The 25,326-nt window shown below is 41.1% G+C and overlaps 1 protein-coding gene across 1 annotated transcript in view; it reads right to left on the bottom strand.

Moving 5' to 3' along the window:
- The window catches only part of VWA3B (von Willebrand factor A domain containing 3B), a 225,563-nt gene that overhangs the window by 84,418 nt on the left and 115,819 nt on the right, over window positions 1-25,326 (bottom strand). Inside the window, exons 15-18 of the mRNA XM_081265190.1 lie at window positions 22,030-22,168; window positions 20,761-20,892; window positions 3,773-3,871; window positions 1,125-1,307 (exon numbers count right to left, since the gene is read on the bottom strand). Of these exons, the coding sequence (XP_081121316.1) occupies window positions 1,125-1,307; window positions 3,773-3,871; window positions 20,761-20,892; window positions 22,030-22,168 (553 nt within the window). The remainder of the gene's footprint in view (window positions 1-1,124; window positions 1,308-3,772; window positions 3,872-20,760; window positions 20,893-22,029; window positions 22,169-25,326) is intronic.

Genomic DNA, 25,326 nt, shown 5'->3' with positions numbered 1-25,326 from the left:
GAAAATCGAACCCAGTGCCTCACACATGCCAGGCAGGCGCTCTACCACTGAGCTACTAGAAGGGCATTCTTAAAGTACATACCCTCTGGCCAAGACTGGAGGATTGGCAAATAGAATCGTACTTAGTTTCCCCTAATAACCCCTGAGAACTTTTTGCTTTTTCAGATGGTCACATGGTCACATAGTCTGAGAAGTCAGGAGACAACTACCCTACATTGGAAATTTTTGAAAGTGTCACAAACATGGGTATATAGCAATGGTTAACAAACCTCACACATGAGCCCCAGGGACCCTTGAATGTAATGCAGATTCCTAAAGTTTGACAAAATGTTGATGGTTGTTAAATTTGAGTGATGGTCTCCTTGGGGTCCTTGCACTTTGAGACTTTTGAAACTTTCCATAACAAAAAGTTTAGAAGAAAACACATTACCCTAAGATTCCTGGGCCTCTGTGCCCACAGCCTGATTTAGAGCTCCACAGTGGCACCTTGGAGTTTGTGCCCCAGTTCAGGTGGTCCTTGGGGATTGAACCCAGGGACATTTTACCACTGATCTTCATCCCCAGCCCCAGCGCCAGACTAACTGGGAGATCTGGTTGCAGAATGGACACCCAGTGTCTGGAAGGACTTTGAATCAATGGCTCTTCCTCCACTCTCCATGGGAAGACTTAACCAGAGCATATGGGAAGCTGGGAATCACTTTTTAGAAGCCACACTGAGAATCCAAGGGACGCACTCTGGAATCCTGGTGGCCAGGATATTCTGTCCATGGGTTTCCACAGTACTTTAAGCCATGTAAGGCACAGTGCCCCCCCACACACACACACTTTTTGAGACAGGGTCTCATTAAGTTTCTTAGAGACTCACTAAGAGGCTGAGGCTGGCCATGAAATTATGATCCTCCTGCCTCAGCCTCCTGAGCCGTTGGGATTACAGGCATGCACCACCACATTCAGCCCTTGGGCCACTTCTGAGAAATGCTGGTATACTTGTTAACCAGTTTGTTTGCTTGACTTGGTTTTCTCTGTGGTTACTGTTTTTTACTAAGGTACTGACTGCCCCTACACCTCCACTGGTCCATGTTAAAATAAATGAACACTCTGTGCTTAGCCCATCAAGCTTTTACCTGAAGAGCTTCCTGAGGAATGGGATCCTTGCAACCAAATTTATAAGAATGAAACTCTCCTCCCGTCAAAGAAGCAAGCTCTTGCAAAAATTCATTCGCAATCTTGTCATTGTAATTGAAGGAAATGGTGTAAATAGGAATTTTCTGGAAAACTTTGACTTGTTCTGTCACCATCTCAGGTGGCTAAAATAGAAAAGAGAGGGAGAGAAAGGAAAACAAAGATGTGGGAGAACCCTTGCTATTTGCCATAGAAAAATACTGAAACAGGGGATTCCTCACATGGGGATAAGGGGCTTTCTGTAAATGTGTCATTTCAATTCAATGAAGGGACACTGCCAGACAGTGAGAGCATGAAGACCAACACGGCGGGGCCCTGGTCTTCCCAGGTCTCGCACTTCAATGGGAAGAAGAAGCACAGAGAAAGATTTGCTTAGCCAAGTCGCTCAACTTGAGGTGCTCCTAAGCTCAGGGTCCCTGTGAAGATGCAGAACCACGTGTAGAATACGCTAACGTCTGTTTTATTTGAAGAAAGAATCTCTATATAGATACATTTCTGCCTGCATAACATAAACTGGTGGCTTCAGTTGCCTCCTAGCTGGTGTGTGGGGTGAGGGGGAGAACTTTCCCCATATGCCCTTTGTATCTTTGTAATTTGGGCCACGTGAATGTATGACTATTCAAAAATTGAATAACAAAGTGGATCCTAAAGTTAAAAATCCTTATTAAGCCCATAAAACAGAATGTGATATAGTCGTTGAGAAGGAGGTCTCTGAAGAATTCCTCGTGACTTGGAAGGAGTGTTTTGAACATTAGATGAAAACAAAGCAGAACACAGAATTAAATCATGAGTGATTTCAATCGACTTCTTTTATGCTTATCCATATTTTCTAAGTCTCATCTCATGCAGACATTAAGAAAATAAGTTTATTAAAAAGAAGAAGACGCCCTGTCTAGATGACTCTTCAATCAGAACGCCTAGCCAACGTCTTTCCCAAATCAGATCCAGCCTTGTGTTTCCAGAACTCAATATCCCAGCACTGCACACGCATAACACCAGCGCATGCAAACCTCCTGCTCCCTGAAATTTAAATGTCAATCCTTAATCACATAAAGGGTTAAGCCAGAAATTGGTCGCCTCGATGCCTTTCTGCCCTGCTCCCACCTTCTCCTCACTCCATTCCTGCTCCTAAACCAGTCACATGTCTTGTGGCTGCCATCTGATCTCAGGAGAGGGTCCCCACCTCCCTGTTCCTGCTGCTGCTGCCCACCGCTAGGCGTTCCTAGCCCTTGCCAAGGTGCAGGCAGGAGGCAGAGCAGAGCCAGCCTTTCCCTGGCTCTACTGGGCATGCTTCTAAAGCCTGGATGGACGGGACCGTGTGGTCCTCTTGCAGGTTCTCCCTGAGAAATGCCCACCCTTTTAACAGGGCACTCAGGAACCTTCACACCTCCCCAACCCGACTTTTTCACCTCAGCCCTGCCTCAGCCTGTTTCTCTGACCCAGCCTCCACCCCGTGTCCACACCTCTGTCCTTCCTGCTCAGGTCACCATTCATCTCCTCTGATCAGAACATTCCTTCTCCTCTTCCCAGACTCAGCTGCATTGTGGTCTCCCCGGTGGGCCCTGCCCTGGTCTCTCCATCTCCTACGGCTCTCCTCCTTCTCGGGGCCTCGGCCTAGGGCAGGCAGCCTGGCTCCCTGGACTGTATCAGAGTTAACTGTCTAGGCACGTCCAGCTCGTCCCCCTAAGGACAGACGCCCCTCAGGCAGGATGAGCTATGGTTCACCTGCGTAGCCTCTAACCTTGGTATCCCACGGGGAACATCAGAGAGATGCAAGAATCTGCTTCCCAATCGAAAACACAGCGAAGTTGATGGGAAAACCACTCAAAATAAAATGTCACTTTACATGCTGCCTCTCTGCCGTACAGCCAATGCTGAGGGGGGGGGAAATTCCAACTGCTTTACTCCATGAACCATCTGACACAGGATATTCTCGGATATTTGCCTAGCAGTCTGCCTATGTAAACATCTGTAGAGGAAGGAAACCAGTTGATAGTAATTCACTCCAGTGGGTAATTTACATTGTGCTGGCCTGGAAATCCCTGTGTTTATTTAAGGGCTGCAACCCTCGTCTTTCATTCACAAAGCTCAAGAGAAGCTGAACAGGCTTCTCCAGAACCTTTCAAATATTTCCCAGTCGGGCTAAACAAAACAAAGAACATTTCACTGGAAAGGCATGCTTTGTTTAAATGAGGACTGTGCTAAAATTAGGGGCAAAGCCAAGGATGTTGTGCAGTGACATGTTTAGATTGAGTCCTCAAAGGTGTGTGTGTGTGTGTGTGTATGTGTGTTGGGGGGAGACTCTCCTCACTCTCAATTTGTAGTAAAGTGTAAACCAGATTCCAACAGAAGGCAGATGCCTCCCCTCCCCGGGTTGGTCTCCAGGACCGTAGGTGTGTGTGTCACGGGGCTCCTCAGAGCTGAAGCAGACAAAGGAATTCCCCAGTGCGGCTTCTCACCTCAGTTCTGGGTCCCTAAGCCAAGGGACACCTCTCAACCACTTCTTTAAAGTTATCAAAAAGGTCCCCCAAACCCATTCTCAGCATTCACTTTCAGTGCGCTGGGGAGTCCCAACTTCAAAAATAAGAACCTGATCAGGTCTGCCGTCCGTCAGAAGGTAGATCACTTGTGTTTCTTTATCAGCAAAAGCAATCCGTAGGGCATCCAGGGTGTTCGTGGAGCTTCCAACCTGTGGGGAAAAAGAGGTACCCAGAGACCTCACAAACGAGTGGTATTTATTTTCTGCTTCCAAAAATAATCATTAGGGCTAGGGCTGTAGCTCAGTGGCAGAGCACTTGCCTAGCACCGGGTTATACCCACAGCACTTGAGGCACCGGGTTATATCCGCAGCACCGCATAAAAATAAATAAAATAAAGGTATTGTGTCCTCCTACAACTAAAAAAATTAATAATAATTTAAGTCCAATGATTTCAAGACACCAGATCCCTGGGTGTGTCACCAAAGTCTCTTTCTAGGCAGTACAAGAACGGTTAGCAGCCAGGACTGTGGGTTTCCTGTCTTGATGACAGAAATCTTAATGCAATTTTATCTTTGGGTTTCTTCGTGGGACGCTAACTCAGTTACATCTCATCCAGCTGTCAAAAGAGCTTAAACACACAGCCCAGATGCACCCTGGTTGGGATTGTGTTTATTTCAAACCCAGATTTACTCACGACACCCAACATTTGGCAAACACGAGCATGATATCATTAGTAATCTAACAATAGCACAGGGATATATCTAATAGGTTCTAGCGACTACAGAAGTTCACATGCACATTAGGTCTTACAAAAGTGAGTGGTATTGAGTGGGGGACTAAATGCTGTTTTATATATCATAGACATAAACATACAAATACAGTTGGCACAAATCTATGGATTCTATACGCATGGAGTCAACCAACTATGGATTGGAAATCTTTGAGGAAAAATTTGCATCTGTGTTGAACATGTACAGACTTTTTTCTTCTAATTATTTCCTAAACAATACAGTTGAACAACTATTTATGTAGCATTTACATTGTAGTAGGTGTTATAAATAATCTAAAGGTTATTTAAAGTACACAGGTGGATATGTGCATAAGCAAATACGATTGCATCTGCAGATTTTGGTATCCTGGGGGATTCTGGAGCCAATCCTCCAGGGCTATTAAGGGATGATTGTTCCAGTCAGAATCAGAATCAAAGGGAATAAGTTATGGCTTATTCTCTCTCCTACACATTATATCAATCATAACACCATCCACAACTCTTCATATAAAAAAAGGTAAAATTATACACAGGTATATGTTAAGAGAGATGAATGATATTTAACTTATATTAAACAATTATAAATTAGAAAATCTTTTGAATGCTTCATCAATATAGAAAAAGATGGACTTTCAGACAAATTTAAATTCACTGGAATGCACTTTCCTTTTTATTATTATTATTATTATACTGGAGATTGAACCCAGGGTTACTTAACCACAGAGCCATATCCCCAACCCTATTTTGGATTTTGTTTAGAGATGGGATCTCACTGAGTTGCTTAGTGGCTCGCCACTGCTGAGGCTGGCTTTGAACTCATGATCCTCCTGCCTCCACCTCCCGAGCCACTGGGATGACAGGCATGTGCCACGGTGCCCAGCTGGAATGCACTCTACTTAATATGCAAAAATAATACTAAGAGACTATTAGTAAGAAATACAGGACTTGGAGGTTCCTAACTGTTTCCTTAAGCGTGTCCACTCCTCTCAGGCCCAGGATATCAGTCCAGCTTTAATTATAAGCAAGAAAACTAATTGTGGTTGACCCAAGAAGAAAGGAATTTATGGAAAGGTCATGGGATGGCTCACAGCCTTACCCAACTGGCAGGAGAACGTGGTTTAGGACCTCACACTGGGAGCAAGGCCTCTGATCCTGCCACAAACCTGCCTGTTGGGACCCCGATGCAGCTCTGCTGCCAAGCACCAGATGCTACACCTTGCCTCGCCAACTTTGGAGATGCTGGCTCTGAGCTGGACCAGCAGCCTGCTGTCCCTGTCACCCAAGGAGCTACATTAGACTGCACCTGCCATCACTGCCACGGAGTCCCTGCTGGCACCATTTGGAATCGCTGACTTGCAACTCAGAGCCCATGAGGCTTTTCTGCCTGGTGGGGCCTGGTTCATACAATGCTCTCTCCAGCTGATGGGAGGCCAGGACCCCCAACTTCCACAGGTGAACAGGCTCTGCCTCCCATACGGAGAATCAGGATAGGAAGAGAACCAAAACTGATGGCTAAACATGCATCCAAGCCTCTGCCCAAGGTGTCTTCCAAGCCTCACCACAGGCCACAGATCAGACACCAATGGGTCCCTCTGCGCCCTGACCCACGCAGCTGCTCTCACCTCGGTCACCTTCATCTGATTTTACTTCCTTTCTGTGGATATTCAGTAAGCACTGAAGTCCCACCTGCCAGGCATTTTGCTAAGTAGGGGACGTAACTTACGAAGCCAGACCAAACTTTGTATCTTGAGGGGGGTTGGCAGGCAGTGCAGGAGGCCTAGAAAACCACCAGCAAATACTGGGCAAAAGCTGTCACGGCCCATGCCCAGCACAGGATGCATCTTGCTCTGAGTGGGCAGCTAAAGGCTTCTCAGGGTAGAGATGGCAGGGAAGATAATCAGTAGTGGCTGGGGCTGGGGCTCAGTGGCAGAGCGCTTACCTAGCACGTGCGAGGCTCTGGGTTCCATCCTCAGCCCACATAAAAATAAATAAATACATAAAGATATTGTGTCCAACTACAACTAATAATTAAATAAATATTTTTTTAAAAAAGATCAGTAAGCTAGGTAGAAGAAATGATGGGGGTTCCAGACACCTATTTCGCTCAGGATTTGGCAAGTAATTTTATTTGCAAAGCTCCTCTGAGGCCAGAATAGTGACAGTGGTGGTGGCAATAGTGACAGTGGTGGTGACAGAGGGGCTGGGACTGTAGCTCAGTGGTAGAGCACTTGCCTTGCATGCGTGAGGGACTGGGTTCGATCCTCAGCACCACAAATAAATAAATAAATAAATAAAGATATTGTACCAATTACAACTAAAAAATTTTTAAAAAAGAGATAACTCCCAGAGAGCACATGCCAGGTGGGGGACTTGCTTTCCCTGCATCTTTACCCCTGTCATAAGAAGACTCAGGCAGCAACTTCTGCCCCTGCACCCCTGGAGGTCACCCAGAAACAGCAGGCAGCCCAAGTGCCTGGCACCCCTGCAGACAGCAGCAAATGGGATTTCAGAGCACAAGATGGCTCCAAAAACCAAATTGTCAATGGAATGAAACTTGCAGATTGAAACCAGAACAAACATGCTAAATCTAAACAGTGAATGTCTGCTAAATGAGAAGATTTAAGTGGGATTAGTTTCCTGACATAATTATCAAATTGTCCAGAATACAATTTTTTAAAAATCACTCATCATACCAAGAACCAGAGATACTGCTTTTGAATGAGAAAACTATCTACTGATGAGGCAGAAGAGCCTTGGAGATCTGTGAGTTAATAAAGAAGTCATAATCTTTCTACTGTGAGAGTTTCAAAAAAAGAATTGAAAGAATGAAAAATTTGAAAATCATTTAAGAAGTAATGACTTTAAAAATTCACAAAATTTGGTGAAAGATACAAAAAACACAATTCAAGAAGTTAAGAAAAACTCCAAAGAGAAAAAAAGAAAAGAAACCCACACCAGTACATGTTGTATTTAAATTTCTGAACACTAAAAAGGAGAAAACTCTTAAAACAGCCAAAGGAAAATAGTACCTGTAGCATCTATGAAAGAATATCAATATCCAATGACATCACCTCTTATCTGAAACACGTTGTGTTTCAAGGGCTGAAATAAATGAACTGCTAACTATAAATCATGATATAGCTGGTGTAAATATCTTCCCAGGTTGAGAACTATGAGAATCTATTTCTGGAAGACCTGTCCTTAAAGAATGGCTAATGGAAGCTCTTCAAATAGAAAGAAAACATTTAAAGAAGAGAGATTAGACTTTCAGAAAAAGAAAGAAGAACAATGGAATGGGTAAACATAGAAGTAAACCTAGGGGCTAGGGTTGTGGCTCAGTGGTAGAGTGTTTACCTAGCATGCATGAGGCACTGGGTTTGATCCTCAGCACCATGTAGAAATAAAATAAAGATATTGTGTCCACCTAAAACTAAAAAATAAATATTTGAAGAAAAAAAGAAGTAAACCTAATAGACAATTCTTAACTTCATGAGTTTTTTAAATCATGTTTCATGACTGAAACAAAAGTTTAGCACCATCTAATATGGTATGTAATATTTATGAAGGAAAGACTTTAATTACATTTTTTAAATAGTGAGAGTAAGGGGACCTAAATGGAAGTAAGGTTTGTGCACTTAAACCAGTAGTTACAAACTACTCAGGACAATCATTACAAGGAAAATCCCTAGAACAATCATTAATGATGCAAAGCAAAGTACTAAAAATAATATAAATAAGTCAAAATAGAATATTAAAAAATGGTCGAATAACTCATAGGAAGTCAAATTAAAAAGAAATGAGAAGCAGGAAACACACATAAAACAATAACTAAATGGGAGAATTAAGCTTTAAATATCAATGATGATATGCAAATGCTGTGAATGTACCAATTACACGACAGACATTGAAGAGTGCAACCATATGCTGTCTACAAGAAACTCACTTCAAGCAAAACAACATAGACAGGTTGAAAGCAAAAGGAAGGAAAAGACACGTTGTGTGAAGATTTATTTTTAAAAAGCAGGAGTAACTACCTTAATAGCATACAAAATACACTTTAAAGAAGGCAAAGAAAATTATTAAGGACAAAAAGGGACATTACATAAAGATAAAGGGCTCACATACACCAAGAATCCTAAATATGTATTCATCAAACAATGGAGCTCCAAAATACATGAAGCAAAATCTGATGGAAATGAAAAGAAAAATGGATAAATCAAGAATTATGGTTAGGGTCTTCAATATCCATAGTTGACAGAACAATTAAACACTTTGCAACAGTGTAGAAGAACTAAATGACAGGATCCACAAACCAGATCTAATTAACATTTATAGAACTTTCCACCCAATAGTAGAATATACAGTATTTTCAAACAAATATCAAACATTTACATAAACAAATCTTGAGTCACAGAACAACAATTAACAATTTTAAAAGAACTGAGGTCATATTGAGCATGTCCTCAACCATCATGGAATTGAAACACAAGTTAATAACAGAAAGACAATTGAAAATCTTCAAACACTTGGAAATAAAAGAACATGCTTTAAATAATTTATTGTTCAAGAAAAGAAATTACTGATAAAATTAAAATTAAATAAGAATTTAATGAAAATTAAGTAAAACATTTAAATTTATGGGATGCAGCTAAGATAAAGTTGATGACACTAAAAGCTTACTTTAGAAAAAAGGAAATATCTCAAAATAACAATCTGTGCTCTTCACTCAAGAACCCCCAAAATGAAGAGTAAAATTAACTCAAAGCAAGCAGGAGGAAGGAAACAAAAAATAAACAAAGAAATCAATGAAAATCAATAAAATTGAAAAGGAAAACAAGTAGACAAAAATAACCAATATGACAGGTGAACAAAGGAACATCACTGTAAATCCCACAAAAATGAGAGGAATGATAGGAAATATTATAAATAATTTCATCCCCTTAAAATCAACAACTTCAAACAAATGGATCACTTCCTTCTAGAAGCAAATGACCAAAACTAACTCAAAAATATTCAGATAATCTTGATAGTCCCATATTATTAAGGAAAGTGAGTTCATACTTTAAAACCCTCCAACAAAAAGAAATCAAGGCCCAAATGGTTTCATTAGTAATTTCAACCAAACAATTAAAGAGAAAAAAATAACACCAATTCTATAAAGGTCAGATTCAGGAGAAAAAGAAAAGTGAATACCTCTCTACCCATATTACAAAGTCTATATTCTCTGAAATCAAACTAGACCATTATTTCTGAGGAAAAAAAATCTACAGACTAAACTTCCTCATGAACAGACACAAAAATCCTCAGCAAGATATTTTGACAAAGCTAATGAAGAATATATGAAATGTATAAAACCTCATGAACAAATGGTAATTATCTCAAGAGTGTAAGGTCAACTTGACATTCAAAAACAATTAAACCAATGTAATTCACCATATTTGTGAACTAATAGATGTAGAAAACACATCTGACAAAATTCAGCATTCATTTATGGTAATAATTTTCAACAAATCAAGAATAGAGGGGAACCTCATCAATCCAAAAAAAAAAAAAAATCATAACTGAAAAAAAGGAACCCAAAACAAAAAACCCACTACCTACAACAAAATCCGCCATAGCTAGCAAAGTACTTAACAGTGAAAGATAGAAACCTTTCCCTGTAAGATTAGGATGTCCTCTTGGATCACTCTGATTCAATATGAAAGTCCTAGCCATTGCATTGATGCACGAAAAAGAGATAAAAGCTATACAGAAAATCAGCAACTCGGTAGGGGGGCAGTGGGGGCTGAGGCAGAAGGATGATGAGTTTGAGGTTAGCATCAGCAACTTAATTAGGCCTTAACCAATTCAGTGAGACCCTGTCTTGAAATAAAAAATAAAAAGGGCTGGGGTTGTAGCTCAGTGGCAAAGCACCCCTGGGGTCAATCCCTGGTCCCCAGAATAAATAAATAAGAATCCATCTTTTTTTTCCCCTTTTTTTTATGTTAGCATTTGCTGACTTTCTGGCATGAAAAGGTGTTTCATAATCATGTTTTTTTAAAAAATATTTATTTTTTTAGTTGTAGTTGGACACAATATCTTTATTTTTTAATTTATTTTTATGCTGTACTGAGGTTAAACCCAGGGCCTTGCACATGCTAGGTGAGTGCTCTACTGCTGAGTCACAAACCCAGCCCTTTCATGATCATGTTAAGTTTTCCCAGCCCCAATCCTAAAATCTACCAGTTCTTCAAGGAATTCTCATTCTTTATTAGAAATGATACTGAAGCCAGATTTAAAGTTAGGTAGTCAGTGTAGTTAGGTAAATCGGGTCTAACACCGAGTGAAATCTAAAATGGAGGCCATGCTGAGAATGATTCCGGGGAAACCCAGGACAACTCATGGAATGTTAATGAAGTCCCAGAAAGGCCCTAGGCCAAAGTCCACCCTATAACAGCCCCCAACAGATTTGGAGATAGCCCATCCCAAAGAAGTGATAATGAAGTCCTTCCTGCCCAGATTACTTGTTTGGCCCACCTGTGTCCCAACCCTTCCCCCTTCATCAGCAAAACTATAAAAAGGGGAGACAACCGCACTTCCACGGATTCCACCTCTTGGGTCCCCTTCTTCCTCTGGGAGAAGTCTTTTCTGCTGTCCTTTAATAAACTTCTAATTTCTACTCTGACCTTGCCTTGGCGTGCTCTCTGGTGTTATTCTTCAACATTGGGGAAGCAAGGACTCGTCACAGGTCAACAACGGTAACATATTGGAGGTCCCAGACCGAGATTCTACACCAAGGTAAGCCGTCTCCACGCACCCCATGTCTGTTTGAGGTGCATCTTTCTCTCTCTTTCTTTCTGGAGGGTAAGGTGGGCACCCGACGGCTACTTAAACGCAATTAGTGCAGCCGCCACTCTTCAAGACTCGGGTGAGAGGTTTCCCGGCCTAGGCAGCTCTCAATCACCTGTTTAATACAGAGCAGGCATGTTGGGTTCTGCCAAAGCCGCTTCCAACTTTTCTGTCTGGGCCTGGAGAGCAATTGGTGTGTGTCCCGAATCCCGATCTGCCTCAGATGCATGGAGGTGGAGGAAGGAGTTTGGAACAACTGCGGAATTCTGGTCTGGGCTACACTCAGACGTATTCCTAAGGTTCCTTTCTCTTGAGCCCCCTCCCGACAGCCCTCAGGGGTATCTAGGGTGATCGGTAGATGAATGGCACTGAGGGAAAGCCCCAATCACATTTGCCTCCGTATGGGCTACGCAACATTCCCAACCTCGCATCCATTCCTCCTGGATGCTTCCCTTCCTTCGCAGGTCAGAGATGTTAGCAATTCAGGTTGTAGGACTGAGAAAGGCATGAGATAATTAGTAAAATCTGCCCAGGTTCCCTAGGGTGCATAGGTAACTTTCACTAGTCTGTTTTACCACCCCAATGTTTAAAATGAGCTGTGTTATTTAAGCTGCTAGAGAGGCATTTTTAGAATCAACTCCTCCGGTAATCTCTAATAGAAAGCCGCTACCTTACAACCGGTAGATATCCCTTACCCTTAGGCAGTTCCTTTAGTCTACAGAGCAAAGGCAACAAAAGAGCGCATGTTTCTCTTTTGCAATGGGTGTTTAGTGGTTGGGAGGAAAGCAGTAAGGCCCTTAAGTCTGAATCCTCCCAGGGTCTCTGGCACAGGGCAAACTGAGACCCTAGCACTTTGCTAAAGGGGACCAGAAACCCTTGGCAAAGCAAGGTGAGAGACGGGTTTTCTGGACCGTTTAGGAGGCTCAAGCTTAGGGAGACGTCCCTAATGAGAACAGTTTTCTCCGGTGCGGCGCGGGCACCTGAATCCTGTTTTCTTCTCACTCAGACGGGAGCTTCTCTCTCTCCAATATGCCAGGTGGACCACTAGCCTGCGTATTGAAAAACTGGGATAGATTTGACCCTCAGACGCTCAAGAAAAAGCACCTCATTTTCTTGGCCTGGCCTCAGTACAAACTCTCTGATGGAGAAACCTGGCCACCAGAGGGAAATATCAATTTTAATACAATTTTACAGTTTGATAAAATTTACAAAAAAAGGAAATGGTGTGAGGTGCCGTATGTTCAGATTTTTCTTTGCTCTAAGGGAAAATCCTAAATTATGCCAACAGTGTAAAGTAGACTTACCTAGGATGTCTGCCATGAAGAGAAAAAAATCTTGGGGACTCACTGAGGAAAAGAATCAGGAGGACCCACAAAATCTCCATCTGCTGGCCTCTCTGCATCTGCCCCAACAGGCAAACCAATTATATTACCTCTCCAGGAGATGCCAGGAGAATTTGGGCTGATCAAAGTACATACCCCCTTCCCCCTTCAAGACCTAAGGCAGATAAAAACTGACTCTACTGGAAAGTTAGGAGATATGCCAGATTGCCTGGAATCGGATCTAACCAAAGGAGCTAATCCTGTAAGTAAAAGGGGAGACTGAGGGACTCCTAGCAGCTGCCAAAGCCATTTCGCTTTGGGGAACCTCCTCATTTCTTCCCTGCACTGTAAGGATTGCTCCATCTCTATCTACTTAAAAAGAAGGGGACACTGAATGCAGTAAAGTTGCCACACCAAGACCCTTGATTTTACACCTATAGTTGCCCCTATGTAAAAACATCTGGTCCACTCATGGGGAAATCTATGGTGCCACTGATGTAGGAGTCATAATTAAATGGGATAGAAACCTGGCGAGATTTTTCTCTTATCTGATCTGTCTGTTTTAAAGGTTATTATAGATTGTTTCTTGGGGATGATCTTGGCTGAATATGTATCTAAAAGATGATTTTTTTTTATTGTAACAATCTGGTATCTAAATGAGTTTGAAGCATTGCATAATCTTGCAGTTAAAAGTTGGGGTTAGGTAATTGTTTAGTTTGTGATTTCAGATAGTTCATGCCAGAGGTTCACATGATTCAAATGGTTCAATTTAAATTGGGTAAACAGATAAAAGTAAAGATGTCTTTAAAATTAAGCTTATAAGTTTTTCTAGGTGTTCAAAAATAAAACCTAATAAAATGTTGATGTCTATGAAATAATCTGCCTAAATTCAAAAATTTACAAGTATTGTTTCAAAATGTGAACAGAAGGAGGTTAACAGATGAAAAAGAGAAACTAGAAGGTTCTAGGTATGGATTTAATAGAGGGAAAAAGTGTTTCTGGATAAGAGAGTCTATGTGACTAAGTAATCAAGAGGGTTTAAGTAAGTGATAAAGAAGGACTGTGTAAGTTGGTTATGTGTAAGTTTTTGAGCAAGTACTCTTAAAAAAATTAAACAGCTGGATAAACAAGTGCTGTTGTTTTAGAGAATCGTGCTATGTTATTTCTTTAAAAGCTAAACTTGGTTAATATAAAAACATCAATGTAATTGTGGTGCTATTAATGTGTTCATATCTTCCAGGTATACAAGTCTGTAAGGTAGAAGCTTTAGAAAGAGCATTATATCAAGCTGTGTTCTAAAGTTGTATGGTAATCTTAGGCTTAAAAGAAAAACATGTTGGAGATTTATTTATATCATTTGTGTTCTATAACTGGACTTGTTATCAATAAGTTATGTAAGGTTCTATGTTACTTTTTACACTGAGATACAATTTAAATGTATTTTTAAGTTAATGAGAGCCTAATCTATGTAAAGGTTTTATTGCAAAACACAAAAGTACTTTGCTACTTTTCTACAAAAGGTTAAAAGCTTTCAGCTTTTCTTTAATTCATGTTTTAGGTGTGATATTACATTGTGTTAGCTAACATTCATGTGAACTTGAGCAACAATTTATGTAGGCTTTGTAAAAATGATGTTTAAAAAAGCAAAGATCAGTTTCAGAACTACAGCACTTAAGATTTATGAAGAACCCCGCCTTACCTGAGATAAGGCTCTGTGTCCCATCTCACTGCATGTGAAAGTGACTATGAAAGAAGTAGGCCAGATTTCAGTACATTTAAAGTTGTGCCCAAAAGTTGGTTTTTGTCAAGATTACTAGGATCTCAAACAGGGGATTATAATGTATAACTCTGCCAAAATTCAAGGTAGCTATTGCATGAACTAAATATGTTTTTACTCTTGATAATTTTATCTTGTAGTTTTCTTATAAATGGTCTAAAGATTGCCTGTTAATGTTTTGCAGAGGTACTGATTTAAGAACACACAACCTGGGTTAATTTAAGATAAGGAGTTATCACCTACAGGATAGAGAGATAGACATTAAAGCCCAGTACTCTTAATATAAGGCTGTTGAAACTTATTTGCTGGATGTTTAAGATTAAGTTTTAAAATTAAAGTTAAATTAAAAGGGCCAAGAAAAGCAATATTTGGCTCTTGCCCTCTGAGTCAGTCTGAATCAGGGAACAGGGGACTTCTCTAAAGAGCTTTGCAACTCTGGGCCACATAACCTCCCGATCAGGGAGATTAATGAGACCACTGGAGAACAGAAAGCCAATCAGTGCATTTGCTGTGAAGAGGAGGGTCATCAGAGAGGGGAGACATCCCTGATGCTTCCAAGGGAAGCCACATGGTCAAGCAAGGCCTGAACCCATCCTAGCGCAAATGGCACTAGCAGAACTGAGAAGCTGCTGTGAAGTTCCCGAGGATTCCCAGGGTAACTCAGCTGACTGTTAACAATAGATGGAAACAAAAGTCAGTTTGACTACTTCATCTTAAACACTTAGCAAAGACAGTCAAAACCAAAACACAGCTATTCCTAGGCATTTTAAATAATAATAATAATAGTTAAATGTAACTTCCAAGAATAAGTAAACTGGAGGCTGCAAAAGAGATTCTCAGACAGGAATGCCTGATAACTATCAAAGAACTGCCAGAGTAGTTTTTAGTTTAAAGCCTACAGCTATTTCTAACCTACATAGTATGGTTATCCAGCCCTAAGTAACAGAATCAAAGATTTCTCTATTAGACACAGAGGATTTTGCAAGATCAGATGACATTAAATTATTGAACTGTATCTTAAGGGAAGGACAACTGTAACCCTAAAAGTTAAATGTTGTGTTTACATCCCTGACATTTCTGGCAATGTGACAAATATCCTTAAAGATTTACATGCTCAGATGGAAGCCATGTCCTCAGCAACTTTGTCATGGGAACAATATCTTAGCTCCTGGTTCTCTGGTACTTCCTGGTGGAAAACATTGTTAGTCTTTGTCTTTGCCATCATACTCATTGGCATATTCCTGTGCTGTGGCATTTATTGCTGCGTCAATATGGTTCCAGTACTAATGAATTCTTGTTTCTCTTATAGACCACCCATCACTCAAATGGCCTTCCAGCCTATTACTTCTCAATCGGACTTTTATCATAGACCACTTGATAGACCCGATTTTTAAAGGGGACTCCAAACTGCTTGCCCCACACGGTCTCTTTTCAGCCTGAAGAAGCCAGAAGGATCTTCGCCCCCTTTCCTTACAGCAGTAAGGAGTTCCCAAATTAGAGGGGGGAATGAAGCCAGATTTAAAGTTAGGTAGTCAGTGTAGTTAGATAAATCGGGTCTAACACCGAGTGAAATCTAAAATGGAGGCCATGCTGAGAATGATTCCGGGGAAACCCAGGACAACTCATGGAATGTTAATGAAGTCCCAGAAAGGCCCTAGGACAAAGTCCACCCCATAACAGCCCCCAACAGATTTGGAGATAGCCCATCCCAAAGAAGTGATAATGAAGTCCTTCCTGCCCAGATTACTTGTTTGGCCCACCTGTGTCCCAACCCTTCCCCCTTCATCAGCAAAACTATAAAAAGGGGAGACAACCGCACTTCCACGGATTCCACCTCTTGGGTCCCCTTCTTCCTCCAGGAGAAGTCTTTTCTGCTGTCCTTTAATAAACTTCTAATTTCTACTCTGACCTTGCCTCAGCGTGCTTCTTTGGTGTTATTCTTCAACATTGGGGAAGCAAGGACTCGTCACCGGTCAACAGCGGTAACAATATTTAGAAACCAAGATCATGGTACTTGATGTGCTTGTTGCTACTGGATTGTTTCATTACTTTCAGACCTTCTCAGTGGAAAGAAATGACTGAGGGTGGGGGTGGGGAGATTATATATATATATATATATATATATATATATATATATATATATATATATAATCAAGTTGTTGATTTTAAGGGCATGAAATTATTTATAATATTTCCTATCCTTCCTCTCATATATAAAACCAGGATCTATAAACATCTGGATTTCTGTATCTATTTACCTGTATCTACATTAAATACACTGTGAGTTCACATTGATAACCTCTGGCTCCAATTTGGAGCCACAGGTTAATTAGTAATGGACCTACTTGCCTATTTGTAACTTCTATGGACCAATCCCCAGTAAGGCAAGGGACAGATCTACCTGGGGGAGTCTTTTCTATTTCATCCAATGAGGTGTTTCTTCTTTTGCCAACATCACGCTGTCTTTATTACTATAACTTTATACTAAGTCTTGAAATCACCTGTCACAAATCCTCTTTCTTCTCTTCAAAAATTTTTAGCTATTCTAGTTTCTTGGACCTGCCTTATAAATTTTGGAATCAATTGTTGAAATCTACAAAAAACAAATGTGCTAGGATTTTGATTGGGATAGCATTAAGCCCATAGGCCAAATTCAGGAGAGCTGACATTTTAACCCTGTCTCTACCTCTTCACTTATTTAGGTCTTTTTGTTACTATCATAAATGGTACTTTTAATTTTTAAATTTTGTTTTATTACAATTGATATTTGTATGATGACATTGCATCTTTCAGCCTTACTAAACTCACTTGTTCTAAGAGATTTGTGATAGATTACTTAGGATTTTCAATCATATTATCTATGATTAGAAATGATTTTCTGTATAGCTTTTATCTCTTTTTCTTGCATCAATGCAATAGCTAGGACTTTCATATTGAATAAGAGTGATCCAAGAGGGCATCCTAATCTTACAGGGGAAAAACCACCTTAGTGAATCAACCACCTTAGTGAAATGGTCAATGTCAACATTTTGACATCCCATGTGCCTGGGTACCATGCTGGGAAAGGCAGATGGCTTGGTGAGATTCTTCTTCAAAATCCATAACCCTAATCTCATTGTGAGAAAGCATCAGACCAACCAAACTGCAGGACATTCTACAAAATATCTCATGAGAATTCTTCAAAAGTGTCAAGATTATGGAAGACAAGGAAAGACAGAAGAACTGTCACCAACTGAAGAAGACAGGAGACATTGCAACTGAATGTAATGTGAGATCCTGACACACAGAAGGGACATTCACAGGACTCTGAAGCCTGTGTTTTCCTTAATAGTGTCAATGTGAATTTCTTAGGTTTGGTAAATAACCACGGCCACGTCAGGTGTTCATGTTAGGGAAAGTTAGGAGAAAGGCTCTGGAATACTGTACTGTTTTTTGGCAAATATTGTAAAAATCATTTCAAATTTCAAATTTAAAACAAAACTAAACCTTTGTGCAGGATTTGGGCTGCAGAAATAGAGCTCAGAGGGTCATTAGAACAACTTCTCCTTTCGTGTCCAGTTTCATTAGTCCTTGGTTGACAAGCCATTGGTGGGCCATGTTGAAAAGATGGTGGAGAGCTGGGAGCAAGCCAGTTGGACAGGACCCTAGGGAGATGGTCAAGGTGCCTGTTTCGTACCTGCTATTCCAATTCCCTCTCACCAGGCCTCACCCTCAGCTACCCAGCGGGTGCTGACCCAGGCTTCCCCTCTGTGGACTTCAGAATGGCTGTGTCCACTGTTCCACAAGACCAGCCCAGAGCAGGTACAGGACACCAGGAGTGGTGTCCTGGGTGTACATAGTCGATTACTAGACAAACTAGCAAAGAATAACAGGAGAATTTGGTCATCTCTATTACTATTGTTTTCATTTATTTTTATTGGTAATAATTAAATATACTAATGGTCTGTGACATGATGCTTTGATATGTGTATACACTGAGAAATGATTAGATCAAACTGATTGACATATCCATTAACTTGTTTTTCCTAATCATGAGAACATTCAAAGTCTACTCCCTAAGCAGTTTTCCAGTCCATGTTCTTATTAACTATAGTTACCATGCTGTGGAATAGATCTCTAGGTCTTATTCTTCCTGTCTAACTGAAACTTTACTCACCACCTCACTAACCTTTCCCTCTTCCTTGTCCCCCACACCCAGGCCCTGATAACCACCTATTGTGTCTATGAGTTCAACATTTTTCAATGTCACCTATGCATGAGATCATGCAGAATTTGTGTTCCTGTACTAGATTGTTTCTCTTCATGTAATGTTTTCTTTGCGTAATGTTGTTGCAAATAATATTTTTAGGGCCATGTCATATTTATTATGTATACATATCACATTTTCTTTTGCATTGGTCATCTTAAAAATGAATTTTGGACACTCAGTAACCAGGCAAGGAGCAGCAATGCAGATTTTTAAAGATAGCAGAACTATGCTCTCCCAAAACAATTATAATTATGGTTTTGGCCAAAGGACTAAAATCTAAATAGATGATTGAGTTTGTTCATTATTTATCCTCTGAGATTACATACATAATATTTTGTTATCGTAACCCTAAAAAATAATGGGTTCTGAATGAACAAGATATTTCCTATAGTTTGTAAGAGAGAACATGTGTCATCATAAGTAGCTTCCTTGATTCTTTCTGGAAATTAAACAAGTTGGGCATGAGCCTCAGACTCTTTCCCAGGATAAGGTGGCCAGTCAGGTCAAAATCTTACAGGTTCGGGAGGCTGAGGCAGGAGGACTGCAAGTTCAAAGCCAGCCTCAGCAACTTAGTTAGGCCTGAAGCAACTCAGTGAGATTCTGTCTCTAAATAATAAAAAAATTTAAAAGGACTTGGGATGTGGCTCAGTGGCTAAGTGCCCCTGGGTTCAATCCCTAGTACAAAAAACCCCCAAACTTATCAGTATTATCATTTCTTTTAGAACACACTAGAACATATTTTCCCCTCCTCATCTTCCTCCTCCTTTTCTCATTTAAAAAATTCAAATCCCAAGGGAACCCTGATGCATCTTGGCATCAGATTTAGGGAAATTTAGGGAGATTTAGGGAGGTCTGCTGCTGTCCATTTGTGGCCCTCCTGTCAAAGCGGGGACTCTAGCCAACTCTAAAGATGTTTGTGATATTTAACTTTTTAACAACTCGGTTTCGATTTTAGTGTCTTTCAAGTATCTGGCATGCCACGTGGTTCTGTAGAACTTTTAAAATCAAAACAAGTTCTAGTTGAAGGATGTAGGGAAAGGAAATTCCTCCTGAATGGGAAACACCAAGACCAGCAGCTCTCAAGGTCTGCAAAGGAAACGCGGATCCGCAGGGACGCTGTCGCCCTCTCCCTGTGTCCTGCTGGCCTCCTCCTCCTCTAGCTCTCAGCCCTGCACACCCAGACTGTACTGCCCATCTCCACAAGTTCATTTCTCCTGAACAAAGTTCATGGTGAAGATCTGCCATAGATCCTTCGAAATGATAATGAAGTGTCCCATGAGACAGAAATGAACAACTGAGAACAAAAAAAAATGTTATTTTTTGACAGTTGTTTTCATTAAGTGTCTGAGACCTGAGCCAAGGACCCATCAGGAAACAGCTCGGCCAGCCCTTGGTATCCACGAGTCTCCAAGGATGCAACCAACCACAGATGGAAAATGGGGGGGGGGGGGGACTGAGTCCGTACTGTACAAAGAAGACTACTTTCTCGTTGCTATTCCCTAATACAATAACTATTTAGTAGCATTTGCAGTGTATTAGGCATCATCATCCAGAGGTGATTTAAAGTAGGCTGGTGGCTATGCACAGATCCTATGCAAATACGATGTCATTTTTTGTAAGGACTTGAGCATCCATGGAATTTGGGTATCCTTGTGTGTGTGTGTGGTGGGTGGGTGCGTGGGGTCCTGGAACCAATCCCCGGTGGATACTGAAGGATGGCTGTTCTGTGAATAGAGACTTATCTAAACCTTAAGATATTAGCTGTTGAGATGAAATTAACGTGACCTTTACAAACAAAATGAATGTCTATGTGAAAGTACTGCCATCCTATAGCTCAAAATGTTTCTCAAGAATTTTTATCCAGCCAGGCAGGGGGCAACACGCTGTAATCCCCACAGCTCAGGAAGCTGAGGCAGGAGGATTACAAGTTTGAGGCCAGGCTCAGCAATTTAGGCCCTAAGCAATTGTCTCAAAATAAAATATAAAAAGGACTGAGGATGTGACTCAGTGGTTAAGTGCCCCTGGGTTCAATCTCCAGTACCAAGGAAAAAAAAAAAAAAAGGAGAAGAAGAAGAATTCCTATCCTGTGAATAAATTCAGTACACATTTGAAAAAACTCAGGCTTGTTCACCAAGATTTCATCTCTATTTTACCTGAATGTCTCTAATCCAGGACTGAGCTGCTTTCAAATTATCTTCATTGATTTCAGCAAGTTTTTCCCGCCAAGCAACTGCCTGACCATCAAAAGTCACAAAATTGAATTTACTTTTGTATTTCAGCTGTTCCTGTAAGAGACAATTATTACTTAACCATAAAACCACTCAAATGTAAGAAAAGCTCAGGGCAGCTCTTAGCCTAATATATTTAATCACTAGAATATCTATTTTCAGTTCTAGAAGCTTAAAAATTATGTTCAACAGAAAAAATCTTTTCTGGTACAAAAGGCATTTAAATAAAATCTATACATAGTTTGAATGCCAAGACCCTTCCAAATGTATATAAGAAGGTATGAATGTTTATTATAGATGTCACAAATATGTATACGTTTATACATATAATGTGGCATTAAATATTGACTTTAATATTGATATTAATGGTATGCTAAATGTGCACACTGAATATAATGTTCTTAAAAAAAAAAAAAAGAAACCTGAAATGATTTCATCATTTTGATCACCATCTTTTGGGAAAAACCATTTTTCAGTTACAGATTATTGACTTGCCTTTTCTCTGTCCATCATTCTCCCACGCAGCTTGGTCAGATCAAAAGCTGAATTTATTTATTTATTATTATTATAATAAATACAATAATATAAATATGATAATTATTATATTAATTAATTAATTAATTAATTATTTTCAAACACTCCCCACTATTATTTCTGTAGCTAATACAACAGACCCTGTGAGCATGATCATACACACTCATAGACATGGAAATTGAGGTCAGGACCTGCTTCAGGTCAGACAACCCGTGGCCAGCGCAGGCAGAGTCAGAAGTGGGAGCTTCTATTCATCAGCCTCATGTATCCTCCCATGAATCTACCCTGGGACACACTCATTCATAATAAATGCTGGAAATTAAAATAAAAAGGCTAATATAATAAATATCTGGGAAACAACAGAGCTTTCTAGAGCTTTCGATGTATCACAGATTCAGGATAGAGAAAGCCTGAAGCAGTGGCTATAGGCTCTCCCTTCAGTAACCCACAGGAGGCTGAAAGGACCCAATAGAGGACAGGTCTGCTTCAAAGGGGAACTGAGGATTCTCTAATGGGCAAAGGGGATCCTTTTTTGAACTGGCATCCTCATGGGGTGTAAAACCTCCCTGTCCCCTGCTGGTGGCCATTGGACGGTGGTTGGTGCAAATGCATTTGCAACACACAGGCCCTGAATGCACAGACCTGACCACACCCTCTGACCTGTATAAGCTGAATGATCTTGTCCTTCACCAAGTCCAGTTTGCTCTTCATGGAGTGAGACGTATCGATGAGGACGTAGACGCAATCCTCACGCACCTTTCCAAAGAGGATTTGGCTCCCATCCTCTAGCCATTTAATCCTAGGCGGGAAAAAGTTTCAAAAAGAATGGTCAGAGCCGGCAGGCCACGAGATCATCTTCCTTACAATGGAATGATGCTCTTCAGTGGCCAGAGCTGTGGGATACATTGCCTACACCTAATCTTCAGTGAATGGATTCTTTAAAGTTTTTCTGTAGAAAATCCTCCATTTGGGCCAGCTTCCTTTCCAACCCCCTCCACTGACCCTCATCCATCCAAGTAAAACAGAACTAAGAAATCAGTAGAAAGAAAACTAAACCCAACGTGGGAGCTAAAGCCAAGAGGAAATTACTACTAGTCACCTCAGCTGGGAACCTCAGCTATGAATTCAGACCATTTGTTCTTCTAGTCCTGCTAACTACCATCAAGATGGTAGAGCAGAACATGCCTGATGTTTCTAAGGAGCTTATGGACAGTATCAGGCAGCTCAGGGACCCGTAACAACCAAGTCCCAGGTGGCTGTGTGAGTGGGACTGCTATTGTAGCCCCTCATGGGATGTTACTGAAGTTCAAGGCTGCCAGGAAAACCTGAAGGGTTAGGATTAGGGAAGGAAGGGAGAGAAAAGACCTGAAACAGTTCAGAGTTCAGTAAGACCTAAGCAACCAGAATCTGAAGGGAGAAATATTGAAGAGGCCGTCACTGCACAGAAGCTTAGAAAGAGGGAGAGCGTTGAGGTCATGGAGAGAGACAGAGAGAAACATGCTCCAGAGATCTGCAGAAAAGTGCCCTCCAGATTTTGACTAAGAGCTGGGGAAGGAACTACTGAAGCCAGGGAACCAATCACTGGGAAGGAGGAAGTGGCCCAACTCCTCAGAGCTCACACAGGTTAGGAAGAAAGCACCTTTCAACCAACAGAGGGGCCGTTTATACCTCCTTAATGCAGGGAGAATCAAGGGGAGCCCTCAAAGGGCATTAGCTTGTCACAGGACTAAATGAGCCCTGGAATAAACTGTGGACCTATGCTAACGAAACTTGGGGTCTTGCTGATTCCAAGTAACTGAACCACATCACAGAACAGACATAAAAATACAGTGGCCAGGCATTGTGGCACTTGCCTGTAATCTCTGACTCGGGAGGTTGAGGCAGGAGGATCAAAACCAGCCTCAGCAAATTAGCAAGGCCCTAAGCAATTGAGGGAGACTGTCTCAAGATAAAAAATAAAAAGGGCTGGGGATGTGGCTCAGTGGTTAAGCATCCCTGGGCTCAATCCCTGGTACCAAGAAACAAAACAAAACAAACAAACAATAACAAACTCATGAAATCCAGCTCCCAACAAGGTATAGTTCAAAATTTCTGGTATCCAATAAAAAATTAACAGAACAAAGAAACAGAATATATGATTCATGATAGAAGAAAAAGTGATCAATAGAAACAGACCCCCAAAAGATCATACCCAATGGAATTGGCTACACACCATTAGAGATGTAATTCATGTGTTCAAGAAGGAGAAGAAGGAACAGAAATAGAGAAATGGAAGACATAAAAAAGATCCAAGTGGAATTTCCAGAGGGACACAATATCTGAAATGAAAAATATGCAGCAAAATATTAACAATACATTAAAAGTTGGAGAAGAAAGATCAGGGAAAGATTTTTTTCAAAGAAATAGCCGCAGATATCACCAGTTCTGTGACCCCACGCAAGGCTCTGCAAGCACCTTAGCAGAATCACCCATGAACACATCTGCAGGTCGCCAAGACTTCACTCCACTCCCACGCAAGTCACTCAGCTGCTACCTACCCACAGCACAATGCCATCGCCCCGCTCCCCCCACCTCACCAGGCTCCTCCCACCTCACCAGACACCCGGGTGCTGATAGCAGACTGCCGCCATCTTGATTGAACATTCTAGCATATTAGGTGGGGGCAGCTCCCAGATCGGATCTCCAGCGGCCAGGTACCAGGTTTGCAACCTTACCCCCTCCCCAGCAGCGGAAAACCAACATAGTAGGTGCCCAACACAGGTGTGCAGTGCGACCAGGGAGCCTCCCACGAGAGCTCCGGGGTGAGAGTGTCCTCAATTGGGAACTGATTGCTAGGGGAGAGGAGAGACCAGGAACTGGGAAATCTCCAGACAAGAGAGGGAGATAGTACAGGGTGCTCACGTCATAGGAGCGAGTGGTCCCAAAAAGAGACCTGTGAGGTGCAGACTTTCTGCAGGGACTGGTGGGTACCACTCCCGGCATCCAGGCACCCTGCACCAGGACCAGTCTTCCCACCTTGGTTACCTCCACCCTCCGGAGGGCAGAGACACCAGCTTACAACAGAGGACCCCACCTACTGGATGAGAAGAGAAGCAGAAAAGTTACGGATTTCTAAAGCTAGCTACAATCCTGGCGTCTCCCTTCAAGTTTTTTGTTTGTTTGTTCTCTTCTACCCCTCTATCCTTCGGCCCTCATATCCCCAACATATGTGAAACCAAGAACTTTGCATGAAATAGGACTTTGAGGACTGAGTCATCTGAATAATATATTATAGAAGTGTTGTATATGCAACATGAAAAGACAAGGGAAGAAAGTGCCCCAAACAAATCAAGACACCACATCATTAGAATTATTGGCAGTCACGGAAGAAAAAATGACAGAGAAAGACTTCAGGATGTACATGGTTAAAATGTTCTGTGAACTCAAGGAAGATATAAGAGAGCAAATACAGATAGTAAAAGATCACTTCGACAAGGAGCTACATAGACAAATCCAGGAAGCAAAAGATCACCTCAACAGGGAGATAGAGGTTCTAAAAAAAAAAAAAAAAAAAAAAAAACCAAATACAAATCCTTGAAATGAAAGAAACAATAAACCAAATTAAAAGCTCAGACGAAAGCATCACCAACAGAGTAGACCACTTGGAAGATAGGACATCAGACAATGAAGACAAAATATATAATCTTGAAAAGAACATAGACCACACAATGATAATGGTAAGAAACCATGAGCAGAATATTCAAGAACTATAGATAGCATAAAAAGACCAAATTTAAGAGTTATTGGGATAGAGGAAGGCCTAGAGGTCCAAACCAAAGGGATGAACAATCTATTCAATGAAATAATATAAGAAAACTTTCCAAACATGAAGAATGAATTAGAAATCCAAATTCAAGAAGCCTACAGGATGCCAAATGTTTAAAATCACAAGACCCACACCAAGGCACATAATGAAAA

This window comes from Spermophilus citellus, assembly GCF_964194105.1.
Source record: "Spermophilus citellus genome assembly, chromosome: 13".
NCBI classification, from domain to species: Eukaryota; Metazoa; Chordata; class Mammalia; order Rodentia; family Sciuridae; genus Spermophilus; species Spermophilus citellus.
This window is presented reverse-complemented; position numbering and strand designations above follow the sequence as displayed.